The sequence below is a fragment of the Lepisma saccharinum genome, chromosome 8 (genome assembly GCF_977018435.1).
Source record: "Lepisma saccharinum chromosome 8, izLepSacc3.1, whole genome shotgun sequence".
Taxonomy (NCBI): domain Eukaryota; kingdom Metazoa; phylum Arthropoda; class Insecta; order Zygentoma; family Lepismatidae; genus Lepisma; species Lepisma saccharinum.
The window spans coordinates 84,570,949-84,594,766 of record NC_139236.1 but is presented as its reverse complement, the minus strand read 5'-3'; the positions used below and the strand labels follow the sequence as shown (position 1 = coordinate 84,594,766).

Below are 23,818 nucleotides of genomic sequence, written 5' to 3'. Positions count from 1 at the left end.
GAGATCTTCACACATGTTTTTTTGGCCTTGGACGATGCGACAAGAAGCAGAACCTGAAAGGTTCCAAAAAGCATTCTCGTTTGTCAATTGTTTTTAAGTTTTTCTATGGTTGCGCCACGTGGAAGAAAAATGATGGTTAGGTTAGCTGATCTGGATTCCCTCCAGAAGCTGATGTGGCACTATCGTTTACTTGAACACTACAACGAGGACATAAAGATTCTTGTACTGTGGATATCTTGATCGTCAACATACCAGTTTTAAAATAGGCCTATTCTCGACGTTACTAGTGGAGTAAATACTGTTAAGTAAAATTTTGAACATCATCATCATTGTGCTATGCACACCATTTTCCCTTGGCAAACAATGAGTTCGAAAATATAAACATCATCAGAAGAACACAGTGGGTGAAAAAAAGTAAATATTAGTATGCACGAGTTCATGCCAATGCTAGAGTGAAAATCATGAAAGTGTAATGTAAAACTGTCTCCTGACAACAAAATGGCTGAAACATCAACTCGAACAACCTCCAAGTGGATGAAACATTCTGAACAGGTTAATCATCATCATATCTGGAAATAAAGTGGATGAAAAATCATGAACAGGCTACACACCATTATTTCCAGTAACCAGTGAGTGAAAAATCATTCATAAATATGCGCAAGTTTAGTCCCAGAAAAACAAAAACAGTGAAAATCATGAATGTGCTAAGCAGAACTTTCTCCCGAGAAATAAAATGACTGAAATATCAGGAACATCATTGTCTCCTTAGACAAAGCGAGTAAAAAAAATTATGAACACGCTATTCGCCTTGGACAACATGGGTGAAGAATCATAAACAGGCTACACGCCATTATTTCCCGACGAAAAAGTGGGTGAACAATCATTCATGAATATGCACAAATTTATCCCAGGGAATAAATGGAGTAAAAATCGTGACATGAACAGGCTACACACCATTATCACCTGAGACAAGGGCGCCGACTTTCCAAAATTTCTGTGGGTGCATATCAATGGCGGATAGATCTGTAATTATCAAGTATTGTATACTTTAAACAACTTACATGCACAATGATTGCAAGAGGCAATGATATTATCAACACGTTACTAAAAGAAAATACCACATTCATACAAATTAAAATGAAAAAATCTGCATAAATGCAAATAATTTTAATTGTATTGCAGAATGAATTATTCAAGGATTTTGTTGTGAACAGAAACTACAAAATGACTAACTTTATGTACCAAATAATAATAATCATGACAGTTAACTTTCAATATAAAACACATTCCTTCTTACGTCATTTACACTTCTGAATTTGTTTGCAATTTTGGTAGTGTCAATATTTTTAGTCATTTCTTTATGAACATGCAAAATTGCCAAATCATTCAATATTATTTGGGTCATTGTTGACCGCAAAATCGTTTTCAATCGTCTAAGTGCTGAAAATGACCGCTCAGAGGTACAAGAAGTAACAGGTATAGTTAAAATCACCCGTAAAAACTTCACAAATTCTGTGATCATTTCAGGCATGGGACCACTGTTTTCTCTACTTGAAATATTTGTAATGTCTGACAAGTTGGCCACTTTTTCTTTGTTCGTTCTGCACACATCTAGAAACATGTCCGTGTCCAATGTTAGCTTGTCTTTATCAAAGTCTGTCCCATCTCAATGTTTTAATTGCTTATTATTTTTTGATAATGGCAAGTGAGAAATATTTATTTTATTTTGTTTTTATCAAACTAAAAATCTTGTGGGTGCGGCGCACCCACAAGATTATTTATGTGGGTGCTCGAGCCCCGGAGCACCCACGTAGTCGGAGCGCATGACCTGAGACAGAGTGGGTGGAAAATCATGAACAGGCTAAATGCCTTTATCTCCTTGGACAAAGTAGTCGAAACATCAAGAACAGGCTACGTACCATTATCTTCTGAGACAAAGTAGGTGAAACTGAAAAATCACGAACAGACTGTAAACAGGATGCAAATCTTGAATGTACTACGTGAGTGAAAATTCATGAAAGTGCTATGCATAACTTTGAGTAAATTTGTTGGATTAGTTATGCAGCATTTTCACCTCACTCACTCACTCGTAAGCGGATCATGTTGTTGCCATACTCTCATGATAACAATGATGGAAGTAACTTATACAGCTGAGTAATTAACAACAATTATATTGATTTGTAAAAGTTTCTAGAGAAACACTAGACACAAAATGCTAAAAACAATATTGCCATTTTTGCATCCAACACTACAAAGATGGCGCTAGCCCCTGGCAGTTAAAAAGGAGCACTTAGGGAGGCAAATTCGATTTGCAAAAAATAGACAGACCCATATTTCAAGCCAGAATTACCTTGGGTGCAATTAACTATTGTCAGTGAACAGAGAAAAGGCTTAATTTGTTAACATTGCGTTGTGACGTGCAGCCTACAATGGACCGAGATGGAGGGATTATATTGGTTTTCACCTCAGAGAGAAAAAAAAAACATTGGTTGGTTGAGAGAGAAGAATGCAATTTAACGGCCTCTGCTGGCCCAATGGAGTTTCATTATGTCGGTGCCCATGGAGGCAATTGCCACTAATATGTCAGCTTCCGTCGTAAATTTATTTACGACTTCGAAATCCTCGTTAGTGCATGACAGAAATTTCTCGACCTTTCTGATGTGTGCTGACTGACCATTCGCCGGGATCAATATGGGAGTCTTTGTTTTCCATCTTACAGGGTTGCAAACCTTGAAAGAATTTCACCAAAACTCAAATAGGTTATATTTTACACGTGTTATGGTTGATTGATTGATTGAATTAGGTTATCTTACTTCGCTTATCTGCCACGTCTGGCTAATCGCAAAGATGAGGATGAGTGATGATATGATGAATTTGATGAAAGGACACTCACTAAGAACACCCGATGTCCAGGCCGGGATACGTATAGCCTGTTGGCAAAATATTTCTCACGGAATTACAGCCGTAGAAAATCCTTTGTGTACAACGTATTTGCATTATTCTATGTCGATTTCTACCACATTAAACCATTGGCGAGACAGTCACAAATACACATGATTATACTATCGCTTAGCATCCAAAAGACCCCGGGTTCAATCATCAGCAAGCATGCATGGGTGGGAGGCAGAATACAAACCTCTCAGATGATTACACCGGACGGGTCCAAACGCCAGAGCTTCGTTAGCTTGCAAGAATGCAGTTTTCGGGACGTACTTCATGGAAATGATACTGCCAATATATAAAGAAGTTACGAATTAAGAGGGGGGTTTCCCCAAGAAGACTGTACTGTGTTCATAAACATATTCAAGAATTTAAGGGGAGGGGTTGAACTACTGGTAGCAACTATGGATAGTTCAAGGGAAGGTTCTGACCAACCTTAGCCCCTTTTCGGTGGATGTGCTTAAAATATGAACTGTAAACAGTAAAAAAGCTGTATGGCTTCAAAACAGCTTTTAACGAAAGTGTCAACGTCTCTTTATATATGACTTCCTTTTGAGTGTTGCTGTCCGACATTTGACCACCAATCAAACAACTACCTCTCGGACACTAATCGCAGTCTACTTCCCAATTTTACACATATGCCTTGTTCTCGTCTGGATTTTTACAAAGCCTTCTCGGTACCATGTTTATTCAAGGCACAGAGTAGAAAAGGATAGCAACCCAAAAGTAAGAAAGAACCATAAGAAGTTGGATACACTGTCGATTTTTATTACCAAGGTGTTTCAGGTTTTTCGCAGAATACATTCTTTACTGGTCAAACATCGTAAATGCAGTAATAATTGCTGAAATCTACCAGCCGTAATGCCGAGGGCGTAACATACAATTAACACTGCCAACAATAACAAAGCATTAACAGGAATAGGAAGATTCACATAAATATTGACGCTGCCCCTTGACTGCTTTTATGTGTGGCAAATGTGTAGCGGATTGAATGGAACATTCAGAAGGATATGTAAGCAAGACTGCCACAACCGCAGACTCCGTTGGCGGGAAAAAGTGGAAATGGTATTTACATCAGGGAACCTGGGAGGCCAGTGTGTTGGCTAGGTTTTTAGTAAAGGTATGGTCACATTGGAACCGGTTTCGATCGAACTTTTACACTGGTGTACACATTAGTGTGCGCAGTCACACTAGCGCCGAGCTACTCTGTCTTGTTTCACCCTCCATGGATTCGAACCAATTCATTTTGCTTAGATCAGTCGTTAGGGCGTCTGACTACCATGCGAGAGACCCGGGTTCGATTCCGGGAGGGGAGAACCGGGATTCTTTCCATCTGTTCAAGCGACTCCGGTGCTGGAGGATACTCTGGGAGTTGGTTGGTTGGTTAAGTTGCACTTTATGCACAGTAAGGATAATCGGGACTGGACCTACAGTTTAAAGTGGGATTCGAACCACTATGTGCCTCCACCGGGTGTCGAACCCGGGACCCCTTGATTACAAGGTGACGACGCTACCACTTCGCCATCGGGAAGGGTCCGATACTCTGGGAGATAAATGCGGCCAGGGGCGTGGTGCTGATCACACCACCCCCGCCGAAGGGCCTTAACTCCACACCCTCTGTACGCCTTCATGGCGTGTTGCAAAGCACAGGGGGGCACTTTATTTTTTTCTTTGTTTTCGACTGAATTCACCATAGTGTAGTGTCAACTGACATGTGCTGTTTATAATACAGAAAAAATGGATAAAATCTACGTCGAATCAGGTGTACACTTCAATGCATTTGTGTGTAACGTTTGTACACCAGAGTGCACCATATGATGCATTTTGATGCACCTTCCTGCATCTTTCTGGACGATGCACGTAAGCATTTGGTATAAGCTACAGACTTTATAAATTTTTTGTTTCAACTGATGCATTTATTTTTGTGTGTGTATGTTGCTGTAGCGAGCTACTTCCATGTTGAAACGTTCCAAACATGGACGTCCATAATGGGGGGAGGAATGGGGCCATGCCCTACCTGAAAAATTAAAGTTACTTTAAAAATCATACGAGCTCCCTCGTTGCCAAATTGTTAGTGCTCTAGCCTTTGGTGGGAGCGGCCCTGGGTTCGATTCCAGGTGTGATTTCCAAAATGTCAATGTTGACCCAGCATCGTAACGATTAAGGAGAATGAACCGAAAAATGCATGGCAACTAGTTGTCCATTAATGATGTAACGAAACGTATGAGTGCAACAACTCCATCAAAGCTTGGTTCAAGTACCAAGTAGCCGGCCCCCGTGGCCAGGGGTCCCAGGTTCAAATCCCGGCCTGGGCATGGATGTTTGTGAATGTCCATTCATCAATTTAATCATATCATCACTCATTCCCATCTTCGAGAATTAGCCAGAAGTGGCACTGAAAGCGAAGTAAAATAGAGGAAATCACCAAATCAAGTACGAAGTACAATTCTGTCTGTTGATACCTCTTGACGCATGTTTTCAGCTGATGCATTAAAATGCATCGTATCAGAAGTTTCGACCAACGACAAACCAATTACACGTAGCCTACAGTTACTTCAATAGATACATTTAAAGCTCATAAATTGAATTTCTTGTGTGTGTGGGCTGATTTCAGCACGAGGTTGTGAGCAGAAGTGTATTTTTCCTATTTCTATTCACTGCTTCGGAAAACCGTGTTTTATCACAATACCGATATCGATGACAATTCAGGGCCAACCTTTAGCACGAAACCAACAGGTTTCATATTTAGTGTGGCAATAAAGCTTACGTAATGTAAAATTCATACAAACTCTGCCATACGTGACGTAACTATACTCGATAACCAGTCCTCTACTTCATCTGGGGAATAGAGCTTTCGTGCAATGAAACGCAACTTTCCCAACAAAGATCTTATCTCCGTCGAAAAGGGTTGGAATAAACGCGTGCGTAATATGGGAGTCTTATAAAGAATAACTCTGTGTATATTTCGTGTGTCAGTGCGTCCTCTGTTACCAACACAAACACGATAATGTATTATTTAAGGCACCCGCTGTGTCTGTTCGACGCCATGATATTTCCTCCAAAACCAGCAATTACTTGCGACATTCAATACAAGAGACTTAATGATATTCCAATAAACATCTGCATGATATAGTGTTGCAAGTCCTTTGTTATAACTAGTACATTATTGGGTGTAGTGTGTAACGCCTACTGTGCTATAAATCAGGCCTATTCCATTTACCACAACATCTATTTCGCGTGACACAAATATGATTGTTTCCTTATTATGTTTGGCAATTAAGTATCGAGAGAGGAAAACGGGAAAATTAAGCTCGAAAATTGATGCCAAAAATAACTGAGGCCCTTCTCTTACGGAAGTGAATATTCTTTTAAATAATGATCATCCAATGATTCTTGAAAGGATACAATGATTGAATTGATTGGAATCAAAATTGTTGGTGTGCCAGGACTTTGACTGTCGCATTATATGAGGTCCAACCCCTTACCATAGCTAATGTCAATGTCTGTCTCCTGGGACTCCAGAATCTCCTTATACTGGCTCTAGGTCCAAGCGCCAGACCCTCGCTGGCCTGCAAGACTGCAGTTACCGGGTTGTACGAGTACTACGTGGAGTGAGGTTGACATTTGGAGGCTGGGGGGGGAAGGGGTTTACAACAAGAAACATTTTGAATCTAATTATGGACATGAAAACTCACGGCGAAATAATTATATTTGTTTTAATCACGACAGTATATAAAAAAAGGAGGGGGTTCTGATGCTCAACCCTCCAGCGCGTCGGGGGAGCAAATTTTGAATTATTAGGAGTGACTTAGATTTGCAGTGAACCAATTTTGTTTCAAAATGTTTTTATATGGAGATAGAGGGGAAGGGAACATTCAGGCCTAAGGGTAAAATTGCTTTAAAATTCGAAGAAGAAATAAACTTTACTTGGCCTACAGATGTGTCCTCGCATGAACCCTCCGAAGCGTATTTTCCAAACTTTGTTGCAGAAGATTGCAACACCACGTATTGAAACAGGTTGACCAATTTCGCTCAAATGCAATACTGGATCAGTGTCTAGCTGTTACGAAAGATTCAGATAAAAAGACTTAACTTTACGACAGTTTGGTAACTTATGCATTATATTACCACTTTATAGCCCAATTGTAGAGCTCCAAAGCAATTCCATGCGCGGTAAAATGAGAAAAACAGAAAACAATAACTTTTTCTTCCTCCATCTTGAAACACTTTGACGATACAAACACACCCACCAGTCCTTCACTATATCTGGCTGCTAAATAATTTCCGATTCAAGGTTCTAAAATACCTAAGATAATCGTGATCGCAAAATTGATCACATCACTAATAAAGAGAATGTACCCACCTATTCACGAGTTCATGCACCAATGTAGCACAGCATATATAGCGCATAATGAAATTAAAAATCTTCACAGAATTACTGTTTAACCTTGTTAAATTACTCAGCCAGGCAGCATCGCAGATGTAGTGTAACAATTACGAATTAGTTGCGTATTAGTGTAAATTTAAAGAACAAATGATCAGAATAACTACAAGACATGAAGAAAAAATTTAGTTCCACTATTTGTATCATATTATTATTACCTGCTTTTCCCCCATGTGTATAACAACTGAAATGCTACAAACGCATGTACAAAATGTTAGCCCAAATTAGCTAACAACATAATTTTAGTGTGTGTTTATCTTGCAGATTGTGGTGCCACACCGTAGTTGAAAGTGGAACTAACTATATGGATCACTGGAATATGGGGAATAAGCATTGCAACAAGATGAAGATTTTGTAAACTTCAGTTTCACAATCCTTCGTGTTTTCTAATTTATTTTGTGAACACAGGTTCTGTTCTCACTAGAGCACAAGCCATGCTGGGCATTCCCTATCATCGGGCACAGATCGTCATTTGTTTCACACTCGCAGGTGAAACAGCGCCATAAAAAAGTTGAATGGGGCAACATGGAGCCTGTTGAAACCTTCACCACATGATTCTATAACTGACTGCCTTTGTACTGGGCATTTGGGCGCTTTCTGAGAGAAATTTCGACGCAGAAAATTGCAGAGGAAGTGTCAAGTTGAGTCTGTTAACAGATTCTGAAGTCGTTTAAGATGTGGGCCAATTCGACCACATGGCGTCCAGACAGAAGTAAACAAAAATATTGAAATAACAACGCCCGGGTTGAAGAATGCACAATTTAAGGTTCAAGCACAGAAAACGTGCGATATTCCAAGAAAACGGACAAACCAAAGTCAGTTTAACATATCTAGGTTACATGAATGTAAATCTCAAGAGACCCATTACTAGATTGTTACCCAAGACCTTTATTTCATATGAGTGAAAGCATATATGGGTGTAACCTACGGCTACTGCAACATGCAAAAGTGCATGAAAATATTGATTTGTGTCACTGAATGCTTTTGTAACAACCAATAGTGCATGTATATATGAGTAGATGCACTCAGCATGTCACTGAGTAATTCAGGTATATGTGGATAAATGACCGTATGATCACTGTGCAATGTTCCTGCGCCGGGTATCGAACCCGGGACCCTTTCATTACAAGGCGACAATGTTACCACTACGCTATCTGGGAGGCCCGTTAATGGTGAACGAATAGTAACTCATCTTTTAGTTGATGCAATAACTCTGTTACTATCGTTACTATCTAAAATGCCTATAACTTACTTTGCCAGTTACTTTCTGCAACTTACTTTCAATGTCAACATCAGTAATAATAGTAAAGCATAACAGACAACGTCCAGGATGTCAAAAGAGGTTCAAAATGGGAAAAACTTGAATGAAAAAAATAATTTTAAAAAATGGGCCAATGTAAGGACCTAAAGTATGACGAACGGGAAACACAGAGCAGACCCAATGAATAAAACATGAGTAGTAAAAAGAAGAAAACAGCATTGTGAAGAGAAAAGTGAAGAAGTGGCATTAATATCACAGGAAGTGTATCGCCTTGTGTAAATAATGCCTACTGATAAATTAATGTAACGTTAATAACACGCAAGAGAAAATTGCACACCATATAAAAAAATACATGAGGAATACCCGAGGCGATGAGAAAGCTTGGTAGCGTCTTAAAATGAAGGGAATGAACAATGTTTCTGAATTGATGAACAATCTCAAGGATTTGCCATAGGAGGGAACCATTATTTAAGCGAGAAAATAGATCAGTTCAGGAGGCATATATATTTCTCAGAGATTGTTTTACATATATTTGATTGGTAGACATAACTTATGATAATATTATGAGCTTTCAGAAGCTGAAGTAACTCTCATCTTCAGAGACTGAGAGAAGATATTTCCTTGGAACAAGTGAGTTTTAGAGAAGATTCTTTACTTTAGAGAAATATGCATCACGTGGAAGTCAAGATGACATACTGACTGGTAAAAGGTAAAAAAAAGATAAAGTGCTCCCCTGTGCTTAGCACCACGTCATGAAGGCGTATATCCACATACTGACTGGATACAATCTAATGTAATGTATGCGTTTCCGAAATGAATCATATAGCTATGTATATGTAGCCTATAAAAGGTGTGAAGGCATATGAGGGAATGTGGAGGTGATGTCATCAGCACCACGCTCTGCCAGACTTTAACCGCACCTCAAGGTACAAAGTCATTAGAAGTTGAGTGAACCCCAGAGCCACTTCACGCATGCACATTCTTGAAATTATCCACCCTGGGAATCGAAGCCTTTGGGTCTCCCGAGTGGCAGTCACGCTCTCTACCAGCTGAACGACCAATATATATATATATATATATATATATATATATATATATATATATATATACGATACCGGTATATGTTTACTTATTGCAATAGCAAGGGTTTTTTTCTTCTTAAATTCAGGAATTGGTCATCTGCATTTGTACTCCGAAACTAAAGACGTTCAATAGTTACCATACCATATGAAAGGATTTACTGAAAGAAATAGACTCTTCTCACTACTTAAACGTCAAGCATTTCAAATACAAAAAAACATCTAAGCTCAGTCTATAATTATATCATCCAAACCCCATGCATATACTCTGCACTCGCAATACACTAAACTAAGAGATAGAAGTATTAATACAGACCACCTAGATTATCCAGAAAGTAAATTCAGTTTGCAAATGTTGCCACCGCAGCGTTGCGGTGGCGGTGGTACGCATGCGTGCCGAATTTACTTCCTGGACAACCCTCGTATATAACCACACACCCATGTGCTCTCAAGTGTAACAAAAACAACAAAATACCAAAAAATCACCACCACACAAAGTGATCAATGAAAAAATAGAGAAAAAAATAGTCGTGCATAGCTGTAAAGAAAATAGTTAATACCATCCAGCGTAAGAAAAGTAGGAGAGGAAGAAAAAAAAACATTGAACAAATCCTTCCTATCAACAAACACGCTACCTGGCTTTCTCACTAAACAGGTCTCCTGGTATAATGCGACTCAATCCATTCCTATTAGGGAACAGAAACCATAATTTAATGTTAGAGGAACAAACAAAACAAAATCTTACAAAAACAAATGTAGTGCGCATACGGAAATAGTGGATAAATATTACTGAAAGAGAAAAACACAACAGCTTAATTATCACTTCAGATTTCGCCAGAGAGCTGAGCTTCACTATTGAGGAAAATTCAACAATTGAATTATAGCCCTATGCTTCACCGCTGAAGAAAATGCAACAATCATATTACAAACCCATGTTTTTACTCTTGTGGGAAATGAAACCATTATCATCTAACGTTTTACTATGGAAGATCACTAATCATCATTCTATGTTCACTATTGAAGAAAATGCAATACTTAAATTATTACCGCTTGCTTTACTTTCAAGGAATAATGCATTTTATTATGAAAACCTAGAGCTTAACTACCATAAGGAAATTTTAATTAAATTATTACCCCAGCCTTCAGCATGGATGACATAGGACCAAACGACGTTTATTTCTGGAGAAATTTACAAAAATCAATTATCGTCCTATTATTGAAGAAAATAAGACAACAATTATCACCTTGTTTCGTTATTGAAGAAAACATAGGAATTAATGTATTGGCTCAGGTTTCACTATTGTAGACAATATAACAATGATATGATCACCCTGGCTTTAATAGTGAAAATCACACGACAATTAAATTATTGTTCCACGCTTTGACTATCGAAAAAAGCACCAATGATAACGCCAGGCCAGGTTCACTTCTGGAGAAATTGCAACAGTTAAATTATCACAACATTACTGAAGAAAATGTACAAATTAAATTATCGTCACAAAAAAACAAAAACCGTTTACTTATTGCATCAGGTTTACTATCAAAAAAACAATAATAATAATACAATTACCCCTGGCATCTATGGAGAAAAAATCAACAAATTATTACATTCCAATGCATGAATTTGTAGTTATATTGAATTTGATTACATGAAAATTTAGACAAGGCATAACCTACACCACATGTCATCATTTCACAAAGCAATGAATTCCAGTTTAGGCATGTACCGTATCAATCCCTAAGATTATATGTTTATTTTATAAAGTCTCTCTGAATGCTTCACGTTGACCAGGGCATTCACTTGTTTTTCTCAGTTGTCTCAGCCTCTGAGGCATGTAATCAATGCACAGTGTTGTGCCATGCAAACCTCCTGAGCATTCAGGAAACAGGTAGTTTCTTCTGGTTATAGAGTCAGCGGTTTGCATGGTGGCAATTAAAAAAACACGATTCGGCATAGAGGAAGAGCTCGATGGTCTAGTGATATAGAGGTGAGACAAGCTGAGAGGGGACTGACTTTTGGATTGGAGTTGAGAAGGGAGGAGTGGTTAGGAGAGCAGTAGGGAAGAAGTGAGACGACGCTCTGGTCGACAAATTGAGAAGCCAACAGAGGACTTCGTATATTCTATTCAGCCTAATTCATCAGATAAACAGGTAATTATCCTAACACCCAACCATGATTCAGGTTCAAAGGTTCACAAAACCCAACGAGTGACCATTGTCTTTTCTGCAGTTTAGTTCCTTAATGTATTTGTACCTTTCGCATTGCCAAGCGTTAACTCGTCATGCCAATGACGAGTGCTCTCATCAGAGGATGAATGATGAGTAACTTACATCACCCATTGATTAATTGGTTAACCTCTTGGTAAGATCCCACGAACTTTACGGTTCGTTACGCGGTGGATTTGCTGGGGCTTCTCATGCATTTTTTCGGAAATGCGATGAGAAAATCACCATGTAACGAGCTATTTTCTAGAGGAAAAAAAGTAAGTACATGCCAAAACTGGACTTCATTACCTGTACGAAAATTTGCTAATTGAATAAATTGAAACAATTTGATCATCACACAATGCTTCATTATTGTAAAAAATGTAACACTTAAGTGATTATCCCTTGCCTTATTGATGAAGAAAGTGCAACAATTATTTCCACGGACTTGATTTTCAAAGACCTAGTAACAGTAATATTGATTATCACTTCTGTCAGTCCATTCTTCGCTGTAAGCACTTTTCCTTTCCCTCCTCATTCTCCAACAAAATTTCTTCATCTTTGCCCCCTCAATCTCTGAATATACTTTTTTTGGGACTTAATCCTTAAAAGTAAGCGAGTTATATAGTCTGGAATATCTGCAAGTTACTTTCCCACATCTCCTTCTGGAGACTTACTTGAAATGTCTCGAAAAGTACTTACATGCAAGCAATGGGCAGAGTTTGTGGTGATAGGATGAAATTGAGTGGACAATCACAGATATAATATGTACGCAACAAGCACGTGCCCCACGAAGGACTGTACTGGCTGTGCAACTACGCGCCAGAGTCTCGTTAGCCTGCAAGACTGTAGTCCAAGGTGTACTGCGTGGAAGTGAGGTTGACAGTAGGTTGCCAGAAGTAGAAACCGGCAAAGGAGGAACTGCTGGTTAATTGGGAAAATGTCCTAGGATGAAGGAGATATCAGATAATAGATGAGGCGTAAGAGACAGGATAAGAAGAATTGCGGTTGAAGTGAAGGACATGCCCATTAGAGCAGAGAACAAGTGACTGACAAGACTTTATCCTGAAATCTAGTGAACGAGAGAGGGGGTTTCTGGCAAAATCATTCCGTTAGTGGATTCTGACCATTTTTTCAGGCTGCTTTTCCCTACCCTCATCTAATGACTTTTAAGTCCACCTTTATGCCCAACTAGGACCATCGGGACAGCGGTCGAACCTGAGATTATTTGATTCCGAGGCAGCAGTTACCACTACTCCATCTAGAGAGCAATTATGGAAGTTAGGTCCTTGCTGACACCACCATCACATCCATGATAAATATGATGATTCACATTCCCAGATTTAAGAGTTCAGAAATATTCGGTTCGATGACATTTCCGAATGATTTATACCCAGCGGAAGAAGGGATGAGAGAGCGAGAGATATTAAAATCCTCACCGAACAGATAACCTTAATCTTTTAGCTGAAATGTGACTTGAAGAAACCAACATATGGATCAACATCCTGATGTTATGAAGTACGGACTCTCCGTAGTAAGTTTGCACAGTGTCAAGTGTGTTTGTTTCTTGTAGACGCGATGTATTGTCTGAAGACTCTGGCATCCAGGAAAGAGCGGTTTCTGATGTGTGTTTTCCCTCAGTGTGAGATACGGACGGGACTCTATTTCTGTCCCCGTGGGTTGTAACTGTGTAGGCGCGTCGGAGAAGCGAAAGAAGAAGAAAAAAAAGAGACATTACGAAAGCGTCTTTGCTCTGCGCTGATGAGCCGAAGATAGAAGGCTCCTTGCCAGGCTAGAGCATGGAACGCACTTGGGTTCGAGTTTTTTTTCTTTCTTTCCTGTGTTTGCTTGTCCAAGTGTTCTATGTGCGAAATTTTCCTCGTCTTTATGTTTGACTCCTAATCGGATGTGGTGAAGAGATGCAGTTGAGGAAAAAATCTCTGGAATGAAATTTCAGGCTCCATTTGGCCAGAATCATACTAAAACTAAGCTTCAAACTATCTAAAAAAAAAAACATTATGATACTTATTATTTGTACATAACCTAACGTAAGTTGTAATTTGAATGTACAATCTGAATTTCCACTGTCTCAACCTGCAAAGGTGAGCACTTCGATTTCAATGTCTCCGAAATATTACCCCGAAAATTTCAACGAAACGATTCCTAGAAGTAAGTCTTGAAGCTTTCCCCGATTACGAATGATGAATAGATTTTCTCTCGATATCGACCAGGTGAGTTCTGGAAAGGTTTCCAAGCTTTCGAGAGCTAACGACACTCTTATCTTCAGTGTAGATAGAAGTGAAGCCAGCTTCTACCCTAAAGATTAGAGTGACGTTAGCTCTTAAAAGCTTCGAAACCTTTCCAGAACTCGCCTGGTCGATATTCTGAGAAAATCTACTCATGAAACGATTCCTGTTTTTATTATTTTCTCTGTAATTGTGCTAAAATCGGCTTCGATTTATTTTAGAGAGTATAATCAGTCTTTTTGAGCAACTGAATAAAAAGATTCGTGGAATTCACTTCCTAAGAAGGATCTTAACGTCAGCTTGAAAGCATATCATACTACTTGACAGTTCAGGGTATTCCAAAATGATTAATCAGCTTTCAAAGCCCCCCCCCCCCCAAATACTTGAAATTACAACGTTACAGCGGTAAGTGGTACGTCAATATGATGAAAAACTCATCCTAATTCCTATCATCCGTTACAAGTACTTGAGGTGACGTCCTTAGTTATACAAACATCAAAGTGGTAGAGGAATTCATGCCATACCCTCTTTTGTAATGCCCATTCTCATTTACTCCACTACAGTTAAGATGCGATTTTCAAGCTCATCCAGACTTGTAGATAACAATAGCGGGTACACAGCATCCTTAATGTATCCTCAGAAGACTCAGGAAGTCCATTGCAGGAGACCAACTTTGGATGAGCTGAAAAATCGCATCTTAACAGCTGTGGAGTCAGTGAGAAGTGGAGCGAGTATGATACGAATTCCTCTATCACCTTCATGTTTAACTAGAGAACTACATAAGGTATGATATGAATTGAGATGAGTTTTCCTTCAGATTGACGTATCACTTACCACTCTGACTTTGTACGAACCAAATAGGCCTATACAAGCATTTGAAATCCGATTACTCATTTTGTAACATATTGTACGAGTTCTATATTAATTTTGCCCCAATCGAGAAACTACAACTCAAATTACTGAATATGAGATTAAATTTCTTTCTAGTTCTTCAATGAAACAAAGACGATTGTTTTAAAATGTTCAGTCGTAAATGTGCTACAAACTTGATGGGAGTGATAATAGTGTTTTTTTTTTGTGTTTTTTTGGAGACACCATGAATGTATATATGTATATTTGGATTTAATAATTTCTTTGTTTGAGTTTATTATTTTAAGTCCACTTCATTCCCCGGAAGGCTAATCAAGACTGGACCTACAGTTTAAAGTGGTATCCGAACCACTATGTGCCTCCACACAGAACCCCTTGATTGCAAAGCGACGACGTTACCACTGCACCAACGAGGAGGCCTATTACTTTGTTAGGAAGATATTTTACGTCATAGTAATACTTCTGCCCTATTCTTCCTAAAGTATCCAAATAGGACATTGGCTTTTTAGCTTCTTGATATTCATATTTAGAGACAAGTTTTCCTCATTGGTGTAGGTACCCTTTGAATCATAAGTTATTTCCTGGAATTCTGGCTCGCAAAACCTGACACGACATGTAGCTTGTCACTGACAAACATATTTACACGAACCCACATGTGATTTCCAATCCTGGTTTCCTGCTGGCCCCAACTGAGCGCCATTGTGACGCAATAAGTTGCAAACACATTGTATTATGAATATGCGGGTCGTAATGGTCACATTGCATGTCAAATATTATACATATAGATTTCCTTTAAGTGCTTATCGTTGGATCAATGAATGCAATAAGCACATGCTTTATCTGTGCACCCATAAGGGTTGGCTGTAAGCCAGCACAATAAACAAGCAGCGGCGTGCATGTTCGATTATCAAAACACGTGTAATGCCACCAAGATATGGTCCACAGATATGCGTAATGAATTTTGGGTTGACTATCGCATTGCGCACTGAAACTACAGGCTCTGTGGTCGAACCAGTATCCAGCAATCATCATGAGTGGTAGTTTCGCTGTTTTTTTTTTTACCATAATTCTTTGCATTTTCTTCTTTTATGTCGCTTTTCTGACTCTTTAATGCGAATAGCAACGACGAATGTGAATGACTATGATGAGCAAGTGGCATAAGCAGTGGGACACCCATGTATACGGCAGGATTCGAACCTGAGACCGTGATCGCGAGTTCATCACTCAAAATGCTCGGGCACGAGGTGATGTCATCACTAGGAGCCAGATTTGATGTGATTAAATAATTTTCCCTTCTATCTTTTAGTTGTATGTAACCAAGAAAAACATAAATATGGCAGAATTTCAATTTTTGGTGCGGCGTACATGAATTTCATGTTTTTTAATATATTTTTTACTGTTTTTTTTTACATATTTTGAGGTATAATATATGTTTTCCGTTTAAACTACATGGTTTTACATAAAATGCGGCATTTGCACCATTTCTTTATATCTCATTGGATAATGGAGATGGGGCAAATATTAGACATGTAATTTCTCTAAAAATTAGATAAATTTTATCTGATTGTGGCAAGCCCGTTGCCCGTTGTTGTAACGTTAAAATTTAGCATAGCTATGTTGTTGTTGGTATGTTAGGATGGAGCATGGCTCTGTACATGCTGAAACGTTAAAATAGAGCATGGCCCTGTCTTTAACAGATCATGGCACCGTTGTACCATTAAAACAAAGCATAAGTACCTTGTTGTAACGTTCAAACTGAGCATGGAAACTATAAATCTTTGATTATCGACATATTTGTTTTGATTTTCAAGTGCAAAATATGCTGAAATTTGCAAAATACTACAAAATCTCATAATCTCTCAAATTCGCATTATTTCAGGATTTCATAGGCGGGAACACGTGACTAAGACGTAATTATTGCACATATATACACACTGACAAGAATTAACATTTTTCGGCGTTATTACGTTCGTGAAAATTATATATCTCTCGGTATAAGATTGATTTGCTTTATTTTACTTCGCTTATTGTGCCACTTTTGGCTAATTTGCAAAGATGGGGATGAGTGATGAAACTGATGAATGGACATTGACAAACATCCATTCCCAGGCCTGGATTCGAACCCGGGACCCCTCTCGTCGTAGCGCGATGTGCTAACCACTTAGCCACAGATGCGGGCCTTCAGTATAAGATGATTGCATTTTCGTTACTTTACACCGCCTGTCGCTTATAACTAGACCTTGGATTTTTTTTTAGGTTTCTAAAATAGGCTCTTAAAATTCTAAAATAGGTTCTAAAAATCCTAAAATAGGTTCTAAAAATCCTAAAATAGGTCCTAAATAATCTTAAGTTAGGCTCGAAAAATCCTGAAGTATGTTAAAAAAAACTTAAAATAGTTCAAAATTCCTGAAAATGCTGATTAGGTATAGTCACCGGCAATGAAAATGGGACACCTATGTCCTGAAATACGTACTATCTTGCATAACGTAATGTGTGTTGCCTAACCCTACGGTGATGGCAGAACTTGGAAATTTGCTACTACTCTTCGCCGTATAGTTACGCAACAATCTTTTTTCATGTTACCCACATTAAACTCCGCAATTTTGTCTGTGAGGATCATCTTACACGCTGAAAATAATCCTTCCAAGAAAAACATAGTCAGTGGTGCTAACTTCAATGCTGAAATGTTCGTTTGCAAGGCGTGAATGCCCAAAGCACCGAAGTGACGCGAAACTGAGCAAGACCACAGAGATAAAACCACTTTGGATTGTACAGGTAACAGTGGCACCATACATTTTGCTTTGAAAAATCACCATGGACTTGGAGGAAGGGAAATCGACAGAGAGTACGTTTCAAACAGTTCGTCATTGATTTCTTTTGTGACCAAAGATAGCAAATGCCTCTGTGTGACATAAACATCCTGTAAAACCTTTAAAAATATATAAAAACCTTAAAGAAGGCTTGATTTAGGCGCTTAAACCTAAAATAGGTTCTAACAAGCAAAATAGTTATTTTAGGTACTATAAAACTTCATCAGTTGTTGCGTTTACTTAACGAAACGCTGACATAACTTATTATTTCTTACATACCTGTAATAGAAAAAATAGGCTACAAACCTAAAATCAGAGGTCCGCTTATAACTAACCGCAACGATGAGGATGACGGATGATTGATAAAAGTGATGAAGGGACGCTTACAAAGAAAACCAATGCTCTGACCAGAATTCGAACGCGGGAACTTTGGTGGAGAGATCGAAAGTCGATCACTAAACGTCCTCGGCCACCGAGACAGCCCTTAGATTTATAGGTTGTTTGTGTAAGATACAAAATGGGACCCCTTCTTCCCAGTGCATTGCACCGCGCCATAATCGTTGTTGGCAAAGAAAGGGCCCCACACAATATTGATATCTTCCATACTTGACATGTGATCATCACCACGCTCCGGCTTAACCCCCTTCCCCACACTGAAGAATTTCCGAACGAGGAAAAAATGGACTTGTTGATTTCAACATTCTCATTATGTGAGATTTTACGAAAATATTATGAATATCCTGAGCTACAACCGCAATGCAATTGTGGAGCTAGCATACTGAATTTTCTTTTCCAACAGCAACCCTGAAAAAATATCGTAAATACGCCACTAATTTTTAAATTTCATACCTTGATGCTGAAACTTCCTTCAATTTTAAAATAGCCACCAGTACATGAAAATTAGACACCTTCGCATAATATTAAGTTAAGGTCGTCAGTACACACCACACATTACACCAAAATTCAATCCATCACCAAGTATAACACATTAGTGAAAAAAGTCACACCACTAAAACGAAATTTACGCTATGGAATAAAAAAAGGAAGAAAACTCTCTTTGTTTTTACAAAAAAAAAAAATCACAACAAACCAGCACATCAAATGTAAAAGCACACAATTAACTACAATTGCTTAACAACACCTAACACAGTTGAAAAAAGAGGGAGGGGTGTGGCAAATTCAATATTGCTTTGCATAAGTATTCCATTGTTAACTGCTCGACTTGCGTAGCCGAGAAAACAGAATTCATGAATGTTCACATATTTGCACGTGTCTTTATGCTTTTTAAGAAATGTAGAATTTCAATGAAGTTAATGTGAGTGTGTGGTGCTTTTATTCCTACAAGTGTACCTACACATGTGAATTTCTTCGTAACGGAAACCTAGGCTTTAGTGACATACAAAGATCTTAACGTAAAAACTCACCTTATGTAGATAGTTAACAAGTGAAACTTTTGTGGACAGATATTTCTTTAAAATAATTATTTAGTATGTCCTTTTCAATAAAAAAAATTAACAGCTTCTTATATTCTTGGCTATAATATGTACACCATCTTGATGATTATATGATCAAGGCGATTACAAATTATTTACAGTAATATTAGAACTTGATAACAAATCTCTCAGAACGTTTAAGAAGATTCACTGGTAGTCATTTTTTTGTGCACGAAATACCCAAACCAGTGTATGTAATTTTGCAATATTACTTTTGATAAATCCTAGGTGGAACTACAGTATTATACAGTTTATAAATAATAGTATGAATATATATATATATATATATATATATATATATATATATATATATATATATATATATATATATATATATATATATATACATATATATATAAACACATTCCATGAAGTCCACCGCATTTGTTTGCAAAAGGATTATATTTTCAGATATTTCGCATTTCAGTGTGCTGCAATATGTGTTCAGGCCAATTCAGATATTTAAAAAAAAAGTTTTAATTAACCCTGCACTCACCACTTTACTTTTATAATGATAAATATGTATATAAAGAGGTGATTACCATTTTCAGTGCAATATGCATGATACAATAGTTTCAGAACCTTGTTCCGCTTAAGCTACTTGTGCAGACAGGGGAAAAAATGATGATAATTTCCAGCACCATCGATTTCACAGATGTGTAAAGGTAGACGGGTGTACTATGTGCAGCTGGAGATAATGCATAGATGGTGGTAATGCTACCCGAATCGACTATTAGTGAAGACATATAAAAGGTACATATATTCAAAAATTATAAGTTGATGTAACATTATCATGTTGACTTAATTTTTTGGACACTTGGTGTAGAGCTGGTATACCAGCTAAATCTTATGAAAATGAATGAATAAATGCTATTGTGACATTATGGTGAACAAGATGCACACACATGTTTGCTTATTTAATGTAATATTCCTTCATATATAATGTTTAATTATCATTATTATTGCAAACACAGTGGGTATATAAATCTATCGTTAAACATTAATATGTTACCAGCACTGTACTGTGTATAAGTAATGCAAAAATGATGGAAATAACATCTAAAAATGTATTTGTGCCTGTTAAACATAGAATCTTCAGTGCAATCATAAGATTCAAGTCGTGAAGTGTAAAACGTATGTAGAAAACAACATATGTAATAATGTGTGTGCGTATATATATATGTGAGTCTAACGTACAGTTGGCCTTTTTTGTTGGAAGAATTTAATACATTCAAATCCAAAAAAAGCACACTTTATATAAAAAGTGCAAAAAGAGATAGAAAGCTGTAAAAAATCACTCAAACCCACGAAAAGTCCACTAAACAAACCAGGAGAGTTTAGTTACTCAAAAAATGTTGTTTATAAACCGTTAGCATGCACATCATAGAAAAGGAAAAAAAATAAGAAATATGTTTATAGATCTGCAAAATTCAAATCGCACCCAGACATGCTTCGTTTGTTTGTTTAACGTACTTTTTTTTGCATGGTTTGTGATCACATTCCATGAAGTCCACCGCAACAGTCTTATAATTCTATTAAACTTCCATTCCTCATGTCTTTCATTGTTGCAAGAATGGCGGGAAAAGGGGGACAATTGTGATAATGAAGCTTGGAAACACAATATACCTTCCATATGAATGAGAGGTATGTAGAGGGTTTAGTGTTTAATATCCACATTGTTCACAACATTACAATTTGCAGATGACTCCTTTGTTAAACCTGAAACAAAAACAATACCGTTTTGTCTATGTATTTCAAAGTAGCAAACATTTTTTAATAAACATACGACATGAGTAAAACATAAAAACTTAGATTTCAACAGGAGCATTTGAAGCGCCGGTATTAAATTTATGCCAGCAAGGGAATTCAATTCAATACTGAACTAGAATTCTCTACTGGGCCTTGAACTAAAAACCCAACTAGAAATACTTCCTTTTCTACTGCCGTGTTCTGTTTCGTTACTAACTTCTGTACTCGATGCTGAGAGTAGCCAGTCAGTACTGATCTTAAATCACGTGACAAAAATGGCGATGCATGGAGGAAAAAAAAATATTTGTGTAATTTTATATATATATTATATTGATTCAATTTATTTGCATACTTTGTAAATTTGGTTACAGATGTTTTCATCTTCAGTTCTGAAAAACATAAGGCATAGTAGTCCTACATTTGGCTATTCAGGAAACTACGAAATGAACAAAAGGTAAAATTTTGTGTAATGGAATTGGATTCAAATGTTAATGTATTAATATATTGATTATCCTTATTAGAAGTTCGTTAAAAAAATATGTAACGAAAAAAAATGTGAGATGTGTCGATATGTGGGTTTCATGTGACGTCAGGATTCGCATTTTCGCCATGCTCGCGGCCATTTTTTTTATCGTCGTGTGTAAGAAAATGTGAAATAATGTGATCTGTTTGAACAACGGAAAATTGTACATTGTACCATCGTAGACAAGGTTCAAATCTCATGCCCACTAGCTTCAATTCCATATGCTTACAAGAACTGACCTCCATCGTGGCTGTTCGAAACCACAATGCAACAGTTTGTGACGTAGGTCAAACACTCAATGCTCAATGAGCACATCGGAGGACGAAACTTGTGCTACACTTGCGTGTGAAAAGGCGATTCCCTTGCAGAAACGTTTGGGATTTCAGAATTTGCCCAATTTACAAACAAATCTCTCTCATCAGATCATAAAAATGAAGAAAACACATGTGGACCAGTTAGTTAAACATAGGAATCACGTTTCATAGGTGTTCATAGATGTATATGTGCCAATTGGCACATCACACACACTCGCAAACATAATTGCTTCAAAGGAGTGTTTGGTGTGTGTCCCGTACGTCTCTTAAACTTCAAGTAAACGTAGGAGAACAGAATTTATATGCGACCTGCAGTACCTATGTAGTAGGTACATGCACATGTAGGCACGAGTTTATTGTCACATATGATTAATTCCTCAGCAGGCAGTCGGGGTACCGTTCTTTGTACACAAGCAGCGATCTGGCTTAAATTAATGTCAAAATAATCATGTAAAGATTCTGATCTCCGGATATTTAAATTAAATTCAATCATCCTATATCTGCCAATTACGACTTCAATCTGAGTCCAGGCCAGTCTATGGAAACCAAAACAAATAAAAATCAACTCTCGATATCTCATTAACTTTTAATATCTTGGAAATAACGAGATTGACTTTGTTATTTTACGTCGCCTTTCTTCAACATTTGGCTAATCGCGACGATGAGGATGAATGGCGCTAGGGTCGTACACAATGAACACCCAGGCCGGGATTCGAACCCGGGACTCCCTGCGTTGTGCTGACCACTCCGCCACGGAGGTTACAAGCAACGACAGGCAAAGTCCAATTGAACATCGAGATGAAAACGGATTATCGATCAAAAATACTGCTACTTTTGCAGAGGGAGGTGGGGTGGAGTGGGGGGTTCAACACTTGGAAGTCTTGAAAGGAAAACAATAGACAAATGCAAATAAGGAGAAATTTAATTTCAAAAGATTTCGGTCTTCACGCTTGTGCGGATCCTACGTGTTTGTTCCTGGTTGTTCTTAAGTTTACTCACACTGAATAACTTCCTGTTTGCCTTCTAATACTTTTTGTTTCAAAGAGACAGGTTTGCATATTTCATACGTGACACTGTGCAAGCTACATTCTCCATCCAAGAATTTTTGCATGTTTTGGCTTATTTCAGTGGTGGGAAATAGTGAAATGGTCAAAATTAATGATTTCACTAACCAATGGACCAATAAAACAGAGCGAGTGGTAATTAATCACTGACCAACTTACTTATAACCTTTTGATGTCAGGAATCAACAACACATATTATGCGGCTGGCGGCGGTTGGGTTCCAAAACTGAGGACGAGGGACAAGGAAAGTTTACTTTCTCCTGGTAGACAAGTCTTAGCATTAAGAGGTCATAGTTAAAAATAAGGGGGGCAACTGTCGTCCCAATCGGAGCCACTGTTATCAGATATTCAAAATCTCTTCTTTTGTGTTGACTTGGTAACATAACGTAGCAAGCAAAGAAGTTAATATGTAAGAGATGAGAGAAGCTATAGAGACAATAGAAAGGATGTTTGATAAACCAGAGGCAGGGAGAGAAAGGATAATGAAGAGAAAGCCAGGAAAACAAAGAGAAATAAAGAAGCTAGAGACAGAAAAAGGAAGAGAAACAAAACGCGAGCGGCTGGAAAAAGGAAATAATGAAGTGAGAGACAGAAGAAAACAAAGGGTAATAATGAAGCGATAGACGGAAGAAACAAAGGAAAATGAAGATGCAAAGACAGAAGAAAAAAGGAAGCAAGACATACCGAGAGAGGGATAGAGATAGAAAAAGAAGGGTAATAAAGAAGTGAGAAAGAGAAGGAGAGAGGCGAGACAAGGAAAGAAATGGAAAGAACAAACTTAAGATCGCTAGCGAGAGAGAGAGAAAGAGCAAAAAACGAA

General features: G+C 37.9%; 1 protein-coding gene across 2 annotated transcripts in view; it reads right to left on the bottom strand.

Moving 5' to 3' along the window:
* LOC145991233 (RNA-binding protein 24-like) overlaps positions 1-23,818 on the bottom strand; it is a 153,723-nt gene that overhangs the window by 21,376 nt on the left and 108,529 nt on the right. The window contains exon 4 of one of the 2 annotated variants that reach the window (XM_083127192.1): positions 10,360-10,410. The exons of the other annotated variant lie outside the window; for it this stretch is intronic. Coding sequence (XP_082983318.1) covers positions 10,360-10,410 — 51 coding nt within the window. The remainder of the gene's footprint in view (positions 1-10,359; positions 10,411-23,818) is intronic. 2 annotated transcript variants of the gene reach the window in all.